The 14,893-nt window shown below is 46.9% G+C and overlaps 1 protein-coding gene across 1 annotated transcript; it reads right to left on the bottom strand.

The window, feature by feature from the left end:
* Positions 1-180: 180 nt before the first annotated feature.
* Positions 181-9,075, bottom strand: LOC121456167 (calcium-binding and coiled-coil domain-containing protein 2-like). The gene is made up of 7 exons (XM_041664039.1): positions 9,055-9,075; positions 5,326-5,514; positions 2,600-2,696; positions 2,359-2,492; positions 1,367-1,492; positions 1,007-1,132; positions 181-225 (listed from the first exon to the last, which is right to left on the bottom strand). Exons 2-7 carry the CDS (start codon positions 5,503-5,505, stop codon positions 181-183), a joined length of 708 nt encoding a protein of 235 aa, XP_041519973.1. The 5' UTR covers positions 5,506-5,514; positions 9,055-9,075.
* Between the last annotated feature and the right edge of the window lie 5,818 nt (positions 9,076-14,893).

Here is a 14,893-nt window from a genome sequence, read left to right as displayed (position 1 = left end):
GGGTCAAGGAGGGCTATAGCACTATAAGAGATAACTGGAAAGAATGGGAGACACATTTCAGGGTCAGGTAGACACCCCAGCTAAGACTCTAGGGAGAGTGGATGCATCGCCTGACCTGGCTCTCTCCTGTGACCAGGTGAGACTCGCAGTGGGGGCTGGGACACTGCTGTGGAATGTCCTTTACACGGTGTCACAATGCGGCACCGTGATAGGCTTAATAAAAACCTAAGTGGTCAATAGCGAGTCAGGGGCTATAGACAGGACTACTGGACGGAGAGATCTGGGAGAATAAAAGGGGTGTCTCCAACCAGACAGAGGGAGCAAGACATGCTGGAGGAGAGATCACAGCCCTGTGCCAACATGCAGATAAACAGCAATTAAGTTGTAGAGACAGAGATGAGTCTATAGGTGAGTCTTCCTGTTGATTCTGAGCTAGATGCCAAAAGACTCCATGTGACCCCCAACGTAAGAGTGCTAGAAGACAGGGACTCTCCTGCCTGTCAGCACCACAGAGACTTCTTTCTCCTTGAAAACTCAGCCTATAGCTCAGGTGGGTTCCTAATTTCCTTTTTTGAAAGAGATTTATCACGTATGCAATTTCTTGCCATCATGCGTGTGCGCCTGCCAGCCAGAAGAGGGCGCAGACATCACTATAGATGGTTGAGAGCCACCATATGCGTGCTGGGGACAGGAACTCAGGGCCTCTGGAAGATCAGCCACTGATCTTAACCTCTTGAGCCATTTCTCCAGGCCTCATCCACCTGGCTCATGTAATTTAAATTAACTCATTTCTATTCATTTACACGATGCCATGTGACTCCTGGCTTTGATGTCCCCCCCCCACACACACACACACAGATCTTGTCCCCTGTTGTTGGCTGGTGACCCCCTCTGCCTTTCTTCTTCTTCCCAAAGCAGATAAAACAAAGGCAAATACGAAATAAAACTGGTTCAGGGCCAGGGCAATTCTCTCATGGCCAAGTTCACCTCCGGCCAGCATCTGTACCTGCTCCCTCTCCAGCTCTGCCTTCGCATCTGACTTCTGCTGGCGGAGGCTGGCGCAGTTCTCCTTCAGCTCCTGGTTTTCTCGGAGAAGCTCCTCAGTGCGCTGCTCCATCTCTTCTACCTTTCCCTGCAAGAGAATCAAATAATGAAGTCTGTCTTTGCCAGGAGAGAAAGACAATCAAACTGCTCTTCCAGAGAGGTCCTGAGTTCAATTCCCAGTAACCACATGGTGGTCCTTTCTCTGATTACAAGCAATCTCCGATTACAATCAGGAGTGAAGCCAACGGAATTTAGCACCGGGTCAGACACCGGTCATCCTCAGGTACGTGATCCCAAGTTCACCTCTGGCCAGCATCTGTACCTGCTCCCTCTGCAGCTCTGCCTGCACATCTATGTTCTGCTGATGGAGGCTGGCGCAGTTCTCCTTCAGCTCCTGGTTTTCTCGGAGAAGCTCCTCAGTGCGCTGCTCCATCTCTCCCACCTTTTCCTGCAAGAGACACCACAGCTCCTTTATCACAGCCCTTCCTTCCACAGGAGCTTCCCACCTGTTGGGAAGGTGAGCAGCCGAGTGACTGGCACTCCCTAGAGTGTCCCGTTGCATGCCAGCCAGAGCAGCTATGTGGTGTGGAGGAAGGTGCATTGGCGGGCCTCCCCATGCAATCACAGTATTACTGCCCATGCAATCACAGAATTACATCTGCCTCTGCTAGGAGAGACAAAATAGAGCAAATTTTACGCCATAAGTTATGAGGGAGGCCTGAGTTCGACACAGTGTGTTCTAGGACAGGCTTCACAGCTACACAGAAAAAAAACTGTCTGGGGTTCAGGGGGAGTTATGAGGGACACTGGGACGGTTGCACATTCCTGAAATCTTAGAATTCCAAATGCTGAGGCTGAAAAGCGGCCCTGAATCTCTGCCAGCCTGGGTCATAGAAGTTTTGTGGGGTTGGTTGTTGAGGTTGTGTTACTTTTTTAAAAATTGAATAAATAGTTCCAGAAGTTACAGAAGGGAAAAATCATGCTTTGATTTTTAAAATTATTCTAAAGTCGGCCCGGCGGCAGTGGCGCACACCTTTAATCCCAGCACTTGGGAGGTAGAGGCAAGACAGATCAGTGAGTTCGAGGCCAGCCTGGTACAAGCCCTAGTTCCAGGACAGGCACCAAAAACTAGAGAAACCCTGTCTCATAAATAAAAAAAAAATTATTCAAGTCATCCCTGAATAGATTAGTGTACGTCATGATTTTTCCCAAAAGTATCTATCTACCGTCAGTCCATAATTGCTATCGTCTCAAAGTCCCCCCTAGCCTGGAACTCGTAGGCTACAGAAAGAAGCTTGAGGGGAGGTTACAAACCTGAGTGGTAACAACCAGCATGTCTTCCTCACTTTTTGAACAGAATTGGAAAGGGGTACTCGCTCCCCGAACCTTGCCATCTTCATCCACGTAGCAGAACTGGTAATTCTCACCATCCTTGGGCAGATAATAAGCTGAAAGAGGTTTGTGATTTTTAATACAAAATAAGAGGTAACCCATTTAAAACAAATACCAAAACTGTCCTAGAGGCCAAGGGGTTGGCCTAGTATTTTTTCCATACCTTTGAATAGTACCTCCTGCTGCGCGGTTAATTCCTCGGGACTGGGCACGGGAACCCACATGTATGTGTAATAGTCCTTAATTGTCTCCCACCCCACCTGCAAGGAAAGAGGCTTTGATTCAGCACTGATGAAACTTGAAAATCCTTCGGCTAAGATTTCTTAAAATGCACCTAAATTTCATTTATTTATACTGAATTCATTTCATTATGACAGGAACCATTTCTTTTTTGTTGTTGTTTTTTGAGACAGGGTTTCTCTGGTTTTGGAGCCTGTCCTGGAACTAGCTCTGTAGACCAGGCTGGTCTCGAACTCACAGAGATCCGCCTGCCTCTGCCTCCCGAGTGCTGGGATTAAAGGCGTGCGCCACCACCGCCCGGCAGGAACCATGTTTCTTAACTTGTGGCTGATACAGTGGGTTTCAGCCTGAGTCTCCATCCTTTTGGCAAGCCTCTAAAATACTTACGTTTCACAACAGCAACAGAATAAATTGAAGTAGCATCGAAATAAATTTAGGTAAACAAACACCACTCAAAATTCCAGTTAAGAAGGAAATAAAACTGTAACTTCTCAACTCCCATTACATGAGCTTCAGATTTGATTCCTAAGTCACCAGCCAGATGTGGTAGGTCATGTCTGTCCTTACACTTGAGTACCTACAGCAGGAAGGTTGCTGAGGCCAGCATGAGACTACAAGGTAAGTTCCAGGCCAATGTCAAAGCAAACAGCCAAACTGTATTATCCAATGTTACACAGAGAACCGGTAAGAATGTTTTGAGAAGCCAGTCCTAATGATGACTGACCCATAATTACAACCACGTGGAACCTTAAGGACTACGAGATTGAAGTCAGCCTGAGCTACATAGCAAAAGCTTGTGTGTATCCGTGCATGCACGTGTGTGTTAATGCGTATAGATGCTCGCACATTGATTGTGGCCAGGCCTGCACTAGCTGTCTTTCTCAGCCTTTTCACCTCGTTTGTTTTGTTTTGTTCACTACATTGGTCTCACCAAGTCACTCTCCCTGGCTGTCCTGGAATCCACTATGTAGATCAGGCTGGCCTGCCTCTGCCTCCCAAGTGTTGGGTAGAAAGGCGTGGGCTACAATGCACTCCCTCTTGATCTCATTTTTCGTTATGAATGTATGTTGTATATTTTAGGTATCCTATTCTATCACTGCCTTATTCTTCGAAATGGTCTCCCACTGACCCTGCAGCCAGGCAGGCCCCAAGATTAAGAATGAGGTCATGCATGGCCATAGGGACCTTTTCACGCATGCATGTGGGGCTGAGACTTAAGGTCAGGCCCTGTGCATGCGCTCACTGAGCTATCTTCCCACTCTATCCACTTACCAATTTGGCTCAACTGGCTGGTCAGCTGGGATTACAGCTGCGAGCCACTTCCCTAGCTGAGATCAAAGGCATGTACAGTGTACAACCAACTCAATATTTTAGTTTATAAAGCACAAGATTTTCACTTTTGGGCAGTTGCTAGCTCCTTATTGAAGGGAAAAGGAACGATGTTGCAACAGGAAGATATTACACATTGCAAGGTTAGGGGTCAGAGTTAGCGGTAGCACACATCTTTGACCCAAAAACTAGAGAGGCAGAGGCAGGTGGAGCTAGGTGCGTTACAGGACAGCCTGGTGTGTCCAGGATACCTGGGGATGTCCTAGATGGCCCAGAAGGGCAAAACCTAACTGGGAAAATAGAAAAGTAGACAGGAGAACAGAGTTTCTACCTCCACACAGGGTCACCCGCAGACATAGGCCAGCACAGTAATAATAAAATAACAATAGCCACATGGGAAGTAAAACTGCCACCTGGTGGCCCCCAGCCTGACTCCAGGCTCTGCTGCCACCAGGGAGTGGGGGGCCATAATCCAAAGGAACCAGAAGAGTTGAAGAGACTGTTTAATGGTGCTCTGAGCTTTGACATCAGATAGTAGCTTAACATTGAGAAATGGGGCCCACTACAGACCGTGTGGTAATGAAAGATCCCCAAACCAAACGTTCCAGGGGTTCTGGTTTTGTGACCTACTTTTGAAGGGGGAGGCTGCTGTGCTGGACCACACAAAGTTGATGGGCATGAGGGGGAACCAAAGAGCTGTTTTGTTTTTGTTTTTCGAGACAGGGTTTCTCTGTGGTTTTGGAGCCTGTCTGGAACTAGCTCTTGTAGACCAGGCTGGTCTGGAACTCAGAGATCCGCCTGCCTCTGCCTCCCAAGTGCTGGGATTAAAGGCGTGCGCCACCACCGCCTGGCCAAAGAGCTGTTTCTAAAGAGGATTCTGATGCCCACTTAACAGTTGTGGGCTGCTATGTGGGTGCTGGGCATTGAACCTAAGTTTTCTTAGGTGAATGCTCTCTCTCCAGTGCTTGAAATAGGTCTTTGGTCTTTGAACACATAATAAAAAGTTGGGGATTGTGAAATTTTTATCTTTCAGTTTGGGACTAAAAATAAATTTGTTTTTTGTTTGTTTGAGAAGGGCTCTCACTATGTAGTCCCGGCTGGAACTGAGGACCAGGCTGCCTCAAAAGCAGAAATCCTGCCTCTGCTCCTGTACTGGAATTAAAGATGTTCAGCAGGCTGAAATTTAACCCCGATAGTCAAGACAAATTGGTGTGTGGTGAGAAAGCTCTGGGAACTGTAGTTTAGACTTTCTGACTGGGCCTACACACGGTATCTAAGACTCCACTAGATCCCAACCCCTTGGGACGAATGAACACTCACTTTAAAAATGCCAATCCAGTCATTGTGGTGAGGGTTGAACTGCCGGGTGAAGCTGTACCGGCACGTGACATCTCCTCCAGGAACATAGGAGTCTTCCACCCCGTTAAACACGACCTGAGAGGAGCCGCCACATCCTGGCAAGACAGTCGATATGAAGGAATCCTCCATCATATTTTCCATGGTGGAGTCCTGTTAGGAGATATGGAATAGAGTACGTGAGAACCTGCCTCCATAAAGAAGAAATTTAAAAATATATAGAATTATAGAATAGGGTAAGATTCAGAAAGGGTTTGGGGGAGACTTCCAGGCTTTCACAAGAAATTTCTATTCACACAAGTCAGAAAAAGCAAAATTCTGACAAGAATTGAAACAGCAGGCTGGCTTTTTGTTTCACTCTGCGCAGTGTGCATCCCTACTGTCCTAGGCTATAAGCATTTTTAATATCTGCGCCAGACACCGCAGCCTGCCCATAGCCCCATTCTTTGCTCCCTGCTGTCATTGCTCCTACGAAAAGAAGCCCCTCCACAGTAAATACTGAACTCAGAACTTTCAATCCTAAATTCTCCTATTTCTCATCCCAACAAACCCGATGACTTTAGGAAAGCTAAATTCTTTGGATTTCAGCTTTTCCTTTAATTCCATTTATTCTGCAATAGTTAGGCCCTTCCATATAAGGCTATGCTAGGAGCTGATTAGCATAGTGTACTACTTTGTAGGCCAGATTGGCCTTGAACTCACTCGCCTAGGCCTCCCCGCCTGACTGCTGGGATTAAAGGCATGACCACCATACCCAGCCCATCAGCCTGCTTGCTTTGGTTTTGGTTTGGTTGTTTTTCAAGACAGGGTTTTTCTGTAGCTTTGGGGCCTGACCTGAAACTAGCTCTTGTAGACCAGGCTGGCCTCAAACTCTCTCTTTGCCTGCCACCTAAGAGGGAGTGCCACCTGGCTATGACTGGGGTTTTTGACAAGTGGGTTTGTGCTCAGGGAATTCCAGCAGCAGAAAATGCATCACTGCGGCCTAGGAATCTCTAGTTCAGAGCACTTACTGCTTTTCCAGAGGATCCAAGTTTGTCAAGGGCTTCACAGCCAAATGCAACCCAACTTCAGAATATCCAGTGCCTCAGGCCTCCAAGGGCACCTATAGCCACGTGCATATAGGCACACACACACACACACACACCTACACATAATTTAAAAAGAAATACCTTTGAAAGAAAAATGCAGCTCAAGTTTGAAGACAGCCAAGGACCCCTTTCTATAAAAAAGATAATCCCTGTTTTTTAGAGGATTACAATAGATATAATATACAGATGAAAAGAAAAACATAAAACTACGGCTGGGAATGCAGTTCAGTGTTCGTGTGTGCAAGGCCCCGGGTCCCCAAGCAGTGGCCTAAAATTAGAAAAAAATTAAAAACCAAATAGTAGGAACCTGTTTGTAGCAGAGTAGTGGAAATTTGGCTCCACAGTTAAGACTGGCTGCTTTTCCAAAGGACCTGGAGACAGGGTCACTCACAGCGTCCCTTCTCAGGCCTGAAGTGACTCTTACTAGCCCTCCTTCAAACTCGCCCCTAAGTCAGGGGTATTGTTTGGATGGTCTGATTTTCATTTGAGACAGTCTCTCACTCTGTAGCCCTGGTTGACAGATAACTAGGTTGACCAGGGTAGCCTTGAACTCACAAAGATCCAACTGAGCGGGGCGGTGGCGGCGCACGCCTTTAATCCCAGCACTTGGGAGGCAGAGGCAGGCGGATCTCTGTGAGTTCGAGGCCAGCCTGGTCTACTAGAGCTAGTTCCAGGACAGGCACCAAAGCTACAGAGAAACCCTGTCTTGAGAAAAAAAAAAAAACAAAAACAAAGATCCAACTGCTTCCCCCTGAGAGCAAGCATTAAACTAAAGGTGTGAACCACAAATGCCTGGCTAGATCTTCTCAGAAGTTGGTGGTGCCCCCACCCCTGCCTCAGAGGTAAAGTAGGCTTTGGAGCACTAAACAGTCCATTGGGAAATTTAGAGATATAGCACCAGGAATTGGTATTTCTGGTTCTGACAGAGTCTAGCCACATCCCGAACCTCATGCCCCAGTACAGTTTCCCAAGCGGAGTGGAAAGGGTCACATTCCAGTCCATCATTTCCCTTGTAGGGGAGCTGTTGTCTGTAGGATGGGAGGGCTTCTCAGCCTGACTCTTTCCCTAGAAGTCTTTAGTTCCCAAAGCCATGCTTCCTCAGTCCTAAACCTAAAGAACCAATCTGAGCATATCAAATGATTGTTGGCCCTTTAGCTAGGGATAGTGACTAACAGCCAGTCAGGCCCACGCCTCCATTAACTAAGTACCCTTCTTATCTTTAGTTCCCCTCGTGACCCAGGGGCCAGCCTCACTTCACAAGGTTAAAGTAACTGCCCATTAGGTATTCTTTCAATAAATGATCAATATATACATGCCATCCATCAAAAAGGAAAAGGAAAACCAGGCAGCTTTGTGCACCTTTGTGTGTGGGCGCTGGGAATGAAACCCGGGTCCTCTGCAAGAGGAGCAATTGTTCTTAACCCAAGCTATCTCTCCAGCACCCACAAACAGCTAGGTGTGTCTGGTGGCAGAAGGATTCAGACAGAGGTCAAGGCCATCAGCTACACATTGAAAACCTAGATTTCCGAGAAATTTCAGGAATCAAAACACCACGACCAAAACCCATTAATCTGGGAATCGTGTAGAGATTCCATAATCTGACATGGTTGTTACTTCTTGTCTTCCTTTCCAGCAGATGCCAAAAGGACTAGGTCCCTCCAGGGAGCCGGTAATAAATGAGTCCAGGAAATGGCTTAGTGCCTAAGGAAACCTGACCCTTTCCATCTCTGAACCTTTTAGTTTAAAATACACTATTCCTGGAACTAGCTCTTGTAGCCCAGGCTGGCCTGACGCTCAGAGATCTCAGAGCTGCCTTAAAGGCGTGCGCCGCTGCCGCCACCCAGCAAGAACACCTCTTTTGTGTGCTGTAGAGATGATCAATGATTAAACGCAATTCCCAGTACCCACATGGCAGCTCACAACTGCCTGTAACTCTCGGGGATCTGACACCTTCACACCAACAAACTAATGTACAGAAAATAAAGTTAAATTTTTGTTTCTTTGTTTTTCGAGACAGGGTTTTTCTGTAGCTTTGGAGCCTGCCCTGGAACTAGCTAGGTCTTGTAGACCAGGCTGGCCTCCAGCTCAAAAACTCACAAAGATCAGCCTGCCTGTCTCCCGAGTGCTGGAATTAAAGGCGTGCGCCGCTAAAGTTAAAGTTTTAATAATAAAAAAGAACACCCCTTGCTCTTGCAAATGACTAGGCTCAATTCCCAGTCAGACAGGACGGCTCACAACCATCCGTAACTCTGAGGGCTCTCAAGTCCTCTTGGACCTCCTCAGGCATACACAGAGGCGACGCACAGCATAGACGGCGCCAAAATACCACAAAATTTTATTTACCTATGTGTGCCTGAGCATGGGAGCAAGAATGCAAGAACTAAGATTCCAGGCTGGTGTGAGAGGCCCGGTAACCCAAAAGTCCTTAAGTCAAGGCATCCTTTGGAAAAATCATATCCGGCCACCCTGGAGCCACTGTCGCTGAACCACGCTCCCCGGGACTGACTGAAGTGACGGCCCGCTTGTGGCCCCGTCTCAACACCCAGAAGTCCGAATTTGGCAGAACCCAAGATTCTAACAGTTCCCCATCCCTTCAGGTACTCACCAGGTACAGCAGCCAGTAGCCAGCAGCGGTGCAACAGCAACAGGTAGCCCTGAAGGCCTGCACGGGGCTATATAAGGCGAGGGGTGGCTAGGCCCCGCCCACAGTGTCACAACAGTCATGGCCCCGCCCCTGTAGTGCCTAGGGTGACTGGCTGGAATTAATTGCTCTTTAATCTACTTAAAAAAAAAAAAAAAGCCTGGCTGTGGTGCACGCCTTTAATCCCAGCACTGGGGCGGGAAGGGGAGGGGGGAGGGGGGGCAGAGGCAGGCGGATCTCTAGGAGTTCAAGGCCAGCCTGGTCTACAGAGCTAGTTCCAGGACAGGCACCAAAGCTATGGAGAAGCCCTGTCTCGGAAACCAAAAAAAAAAAAAAAAAAAAAAAAAATATTAAATTTACTCAAAGCTTGTATTTTTGAAAAAAAAAACATTCAGAATTTATCTGACTTTTCTTGCCTCTACATAAAAACTATATTCCTATAGATAGAGATTAGACTCTGTCATGTCATCCTGCCTTAGACACACACACACACAAATCAGGCTTGGTAGTAGACACCTAACATTCCAGCATTTAGGAGGTCAGCTGTTGCTCAGGGCCAGATTTTCCACAAAGCAAGTTTTTTTGTTTGTTTGTTTGTTTTTTTTGTTTTTGTTTTTTGGTTTTTTTTTTTTTTGGTTTTTCGAGACAGGGTTTCTCTGTAGCTTTGGAGCCTGTCCTGGAACTCCCTTGGCAGATCAGGCTGGCCTTGAACTCACAGAGATCCACCTGTCTCTGCCTCCCAAGTGCTGGGATTACACGCGTGCGCAACCACCGCCCAGCTTCACAAAGCAAGTTTTCAGGCCTGCCTGGGCTATCGGAAACTTTGTCTTAAAAAAGAAATTGTCTCACCAAAAAAAAAAAAAAAAAAAAAATTGTCTCACACCTGACCTTAAAGGAAATCTGTATATATAGAAATCTTTCTGGATCTCCTGTGACTTGAATTCAAAAATTAAGTTTTTGTTTGCTTGTTTGTTTTTGTGTGTATGGGTGCTTTGCCTGCATATATTTATGGCCCCCACTTGTGTACCTGGTGCCCCCCCCCCCGGAGGGGGGTCAGAAGAGGACGCTGGGCCCTCTGGAACTGAAGTTATGGGTGATTGTGAACTACCACATGGGTGCTGTGAACACACGGTTCCAAAGAGGACTTATGGAGCAAGGGGGTAGAAAAGAGGCTGACAGGACCTGAGGGTGAACCGGGATGGCTGCCCGCCAGTTTATTGAAGAAAAGAATACACCTTTTGTAATCTATAGTTGTACAGGGATTGGGGGTTGGGGGTTAGGAGAGGAAGAATGTGAGGTGGGGGTGTGGCTTGAGATGGGGGGGATGGGAGGGAACCACTGACCTAGATAGGCTAATAGACAGCAGTTAATGTTAATGCAAGGGTCAGGACTTTCTCTCTCCAGAGATAAGAATGGCCCTGTTTTTTAGTAAAGAGGAACTTTCTTCTGCCCCTGAGGAAATGGGGACTTTTGCCTGACTTTGGGCGAAGAACTTTCTTTTCTTTTCTTTTCTTTTTTTTTTTTTGGCCTTGAACTCAAGGAGATCCTCCTGCCTCTGCCTCCCTAATGCTGGGATTAAAGGTGTACACCACCACTACCCAGCTGCAGTTTTGTTTTTGTTTTTGTTTTTATTTTTTTTTTTGGTTTTTCGAGACAGGGTTTCTCTGTGGTTTTGGAGCCTGTCCTGGAACTAGCTCTTGTAGACCAGGCTGGTCTCGAACTCACAGAAATCCGCTGCCTCTGCCTCCCAAGTGCTGGGATTAAAGGCGTGCACCACCACCGCCTGGCAGAGATTTTTTTTTTTTCCAAAGAATTATTTTGCTTAAAGAGGCTGCCATTTTATACATTCTCGTCCTTCAAAATGTGGGGGCCATGAAAGCTAAGTCTGGGCAGGTCATCCAAAGGGAGTTCTTAACTTCCAACCATCATCACCTGGGACTCTGGCCATCCATAGATTTAAATGGAGTCTGGAGTCTCAATAGTTTACCCTGAGATGATGCCTGGTACTGAGATTACCCCCGACCCCCACCCAAGAGCAGACCATTCAAAGGAAATCCCTGCATTCCAAGCACTGTAGATAGAAACACCTGCCAGTATTTCACCAGGACATCCCTAGACAAATGTCATCCAATCAGGGGTCCTGAACTTCAGAGACCCCCTCACCCCCACCCCCCACCTTTACTACTATAAAAACCCAATTTTAATTGAATTCAGGGCTCTCCGGATATTCCAATATGTTGGACGTGCTGAGAGACCGAGTTTGCAAACTTGATTAAAATAAAGACTCTTTGCTTTTACATATGGGACTCGGTCTCCTTTGTTGGCTTTTGTGGGGACCCCACGGATTTGGGCATAATGAAAGTCCACACCAAATTTCCCAAAGGGAAAGGGTATAAAGAAACTGTTATGCCCAGTTTGCAGGGTCCCCCCCCAACACCAACAAGGACACTGAATCCTGTGTGTAAAAGCAAATAAAAAAAAACTTTATTCAAATTCAAACTTGGACTCCCTATGTGCCCAATGCATTAGCACAATCAGAGAGCCTTGGGCTTAGTTGAGGTAGGGCAAATCTAGGAATGTCCCTTGGGTGGTCTGTTCCTGGGTGGTGCGTGGGTGTTCTCAGTTTGTGGAATCAGGTATTGCCTTAGGGCAAACTTCTGAGACTCAGGCCTCTATTGAGCTTGTTGTGGATGGGCCCTACAGAAACTCCCAGAACACATAGGGAGAATCATTAAAAATGAAAGTGAAAAAATGTTGGGAAATTGTGATCCAAAAAGTTGGAATACTGGAACTTTGTCAAGCAGCAATGATCTCCATGAAGTTTATGCTACAACTCTTGAGCCCCTTTGTTAGGTTTTTGAGACAGGACCTCCTTTGGGCTAGCCTTATACTTGATATGTAGCCGAGGTTGGCCTTGTGCTCCAGATCCCCTCACGTCCTAAGACTAAAGCATACGCCATCACCCACAGAATTCTTCGCTCAGACTGTGGCTTTTAAGTCCTCACTTGGCTTTCCGGTAGTCACGAATTGAGCAGCATCTGTGCCTCCTTCAGTCTCGACAAAAGTTTTCTTAACCTGTGACTCTATCTTAGTGTGGTCTTGGGCTCAAGGCAGTCCTCCGGCCTCAGCCTCCCAAGTGCAATATTACAGGCGTGAACCACCAGGGTGGCTGCTACTCTTTTTTTTTTTTTAATTACCCACGAGATACTAAATGCATGCTGTCTATGGAAGCTTTAAGGTGTCCCTTCTCAAAGGCATTCCCACAGTTGAATCTGGGAGCCAACGCTCTGTCATGTAACCAGGGCATTTAGGCTTCTGAGACTATCTTAGATTCCAGACAGGCAGGGGAAGAATCCTGCCTTTAACAAACATCTAGTGTGCCTGCACGCTTGCTCTTTGAATGCCTTCTGTGAAGTCTGAGTTAGTCCACAGGAGGATCGTTTGCTGTACAATTCTGGGAACTTGAATTCTATCCTGAAGCCCAAGTTGAGGCAAAAGGAAGAAAACCGACACCACAAAGTAGTTGAACCGTGTGTGTGCAGTGGTATAATGCAACCCTCTTCGTGAACACGCAGGCACACGGTAACAATAAACACATTTTAATGTTTGAAAAGAAAAATTAAGAAGCCGGGCGGTGGTGGCGCACGCCTTTAATCCCAGCACTTGGGAGGCAGAGGCAGGCAGATCTCTGTGAGTTCGAGACCAGCCTGGTCTACAAGAGCTAGTTCCAGGACAGGCTCCAGAACCACAGAGAAACCCTGTCTCCAAAAACCAAAAAACAAAAAAAAAAAAAAAAAAAGAAAGAAAGAAAGAAATTGAGAAAATAAGGACTTTCTGCCCACAGAAAGGCAAATAGTTGCCAAATCTATTAAATCTATTAAGATCAAGAAAAGTACAGGAGGGCCCAGCGGTGGTGGTGCACACCTTTAATCCCAACACTAGGGAGGCAGAGGCAGGTGGATCCCTGTGAGTTTGAGGCCAGCCTTGTCTACAAGAGCTAGTTCCAGGACAGCTAGGACTGTTACACAGGGAAACCTTGTGTCAAAAAAAAAAAAAAAGAAAGAAAAAAAAAGAAAGAAAGAAAGAAAGAAAGAAAATAAAATTACAGGAAAGTGTGGGGCGGAGGGGGGGGGATCCAGCTGTGGAGGGGGGAGGTACTAGTGGAATGGACAGGTGACTCAAAGGTTAAGAGCATTGAACACGCCTCTTCTGGGAGGTCCTGAGTTCAATTCCCAGCACCCACATGGTGGCTCACAGCCATCTGTAATGAGATCGGGTTCCCTCTTCTGTCATGCAGGCACACATGCAGGCAGAACACTGTATACATAATAAATTAATAAATCTTAAAACAAACAAAAAAACCCATTCACACACAAATAAACTAAAATAGCCTTGCTGGGCGTGGTGGCATGCTTCTGTAGAGGCGGGGGCAAAGGCGGGCAAATCTCTGTGAGTTCAAGGCTAGCCTGGTCTATGCAGGGAGTTCAGGGACAGCCAAAGATACACAAAGAAAGCTTATCTTGAAAAAAAAAAACCAAAATTAAGCCCGGCAGTGGTGGCACACGCCTTTAATCCCAGCACTGGGGAGGCAGAGGCAGGCAGATCTCTGTGAGTTCTAGGCCAGCCTGGTCTACAAGAGCTAGTGCCAGGACAGGCTCCAAAGCTACAGAGAAACCCTGTCTCGGAAAAACTAAAAAAAAAATAAATTAAGCTAAATAATTGGTTTGAAGATTTGATTCATGTTCTTTTCTCTTTTGTCATATCTCATGTGACTCTGCCTTGGAACCTGACTAGATGCCGTGAGGTGGGGATAAAGAAAGGGCAGATGGGGCTGGAGAGATGGCTCAGTGGTTAAGAGCATTGCCTGCTCTTCCAAAGGTCCTGAGTTCAATTCCCAGCAACCACATGGTGGCTCACAACCATCTGTAATGAGGTCTGGTGTCTGTAATGAGGTCTGGTGTCCTCTTCTGGCCTGCAGGCATACACGCAGACAGAATATTGTATACATAATAAGTAAATAAATAAATATTTAAAAAAAAAAAAGGGCAGATGCACAGACCATGAACAGCACAGATCAGGTAGCTGCACTCAGACAGAGTCCCACCAATATCAACCCAGAACCTCAGAGTGTTATGTTCGGCACGGAGGCAGGAGTTGGTCTCCACGGACGGAATCAGTGGGTGGGCAGTCTCAGTCTGTGAACATCTGGGAGGGGGAAGCAGCAGTAGCTAGTTTTTGTACACCCTGACCAATCTTTCTCACTTGGACCCCCAGGAAGCCTTTGCCACCCCTCTGAACCTGGCCAAGAGAAGGCTTTGCCACTCCCATGGGGCTGAGGCATCAGGGTCTTTGGTATAGCAATGCTCAGGTCAGCAACACACATTCACTCAGGATTTTACTTACTCAGGGATTCCTCCGCTCCCTACATTTAAAATACATATTTATAATGCATGATTGTGGGGGTGGCCATGATACCCCATGTGCGCATGAGTGCCCGTGGAGGCCAGAAAAGGCGTCAGATACCCTGGAGCTGGAGTAACAGGCAGTGGTAAGCCAACCGGCTGCAGGAACTGAACCTGGGTCTTCTGCAAGAGCAATATGTGCCCTAAACTGCCCAGCCATTTCTACAGCCCCTCACTTTCTTTGTCATGTATAAAAACTCTGTGTGATAGTTCCAGCTGGAGCCTGGGTCCTTTGCACTAGCAGCACTGGGGTTCACATCATGCTTGGTGGTTTCCTAACAGGGAGACTTGGTAAACAGATTCTCTTTACACGGGTCAGGGGTCAGATAGTTGTAGGTCTT

Source organism: Microtus oregoni, unplaced genomic scaffold (assembly GCF_018167655.1).
Source record: "Microtus oregoni isolate MIOR12 unplaced genomic scaffold, Mior012 000015F_ref0000493, whole genome shotgun sequence".
In the NCBI taxonomy this organism is placed as follows: Eukaryota; Metazoa; Chordata; class Mammalia; order Rodentia; family Cricetidae; genus Microtus; species Microtus oregoni.
Note: the sequence above shows the minus strand (reverse complement) of the source record. Positions and strands in the feature narration are given on the sequence as shown.

Excerpts from the sequence above, each read along its gene's own strand:
- LOC121456167 (XM_041664039.1), bottom strand. The coding sequence starts at position 5,505 with ATGGAAAATATGATGGAGGATTCCTTCATATCGACTGTCTTGCCAGGA. Across the intron at positions 2,697-5,325 it reads ACTGGATTGGCATTTTTAAA|GTGGGGTGGGAGACAATTAA; the intron begins GTGAGTGTTCAT and ends CTTTCCTTGCAG. Across the intron at positions 226-1,006 it reads CAGAGCTGGAGAGGGAGCAG|GTTTTTATTAAGCCTATCAC; the intron begins GTACAGATGCTG and ends TTGACCACTTAG.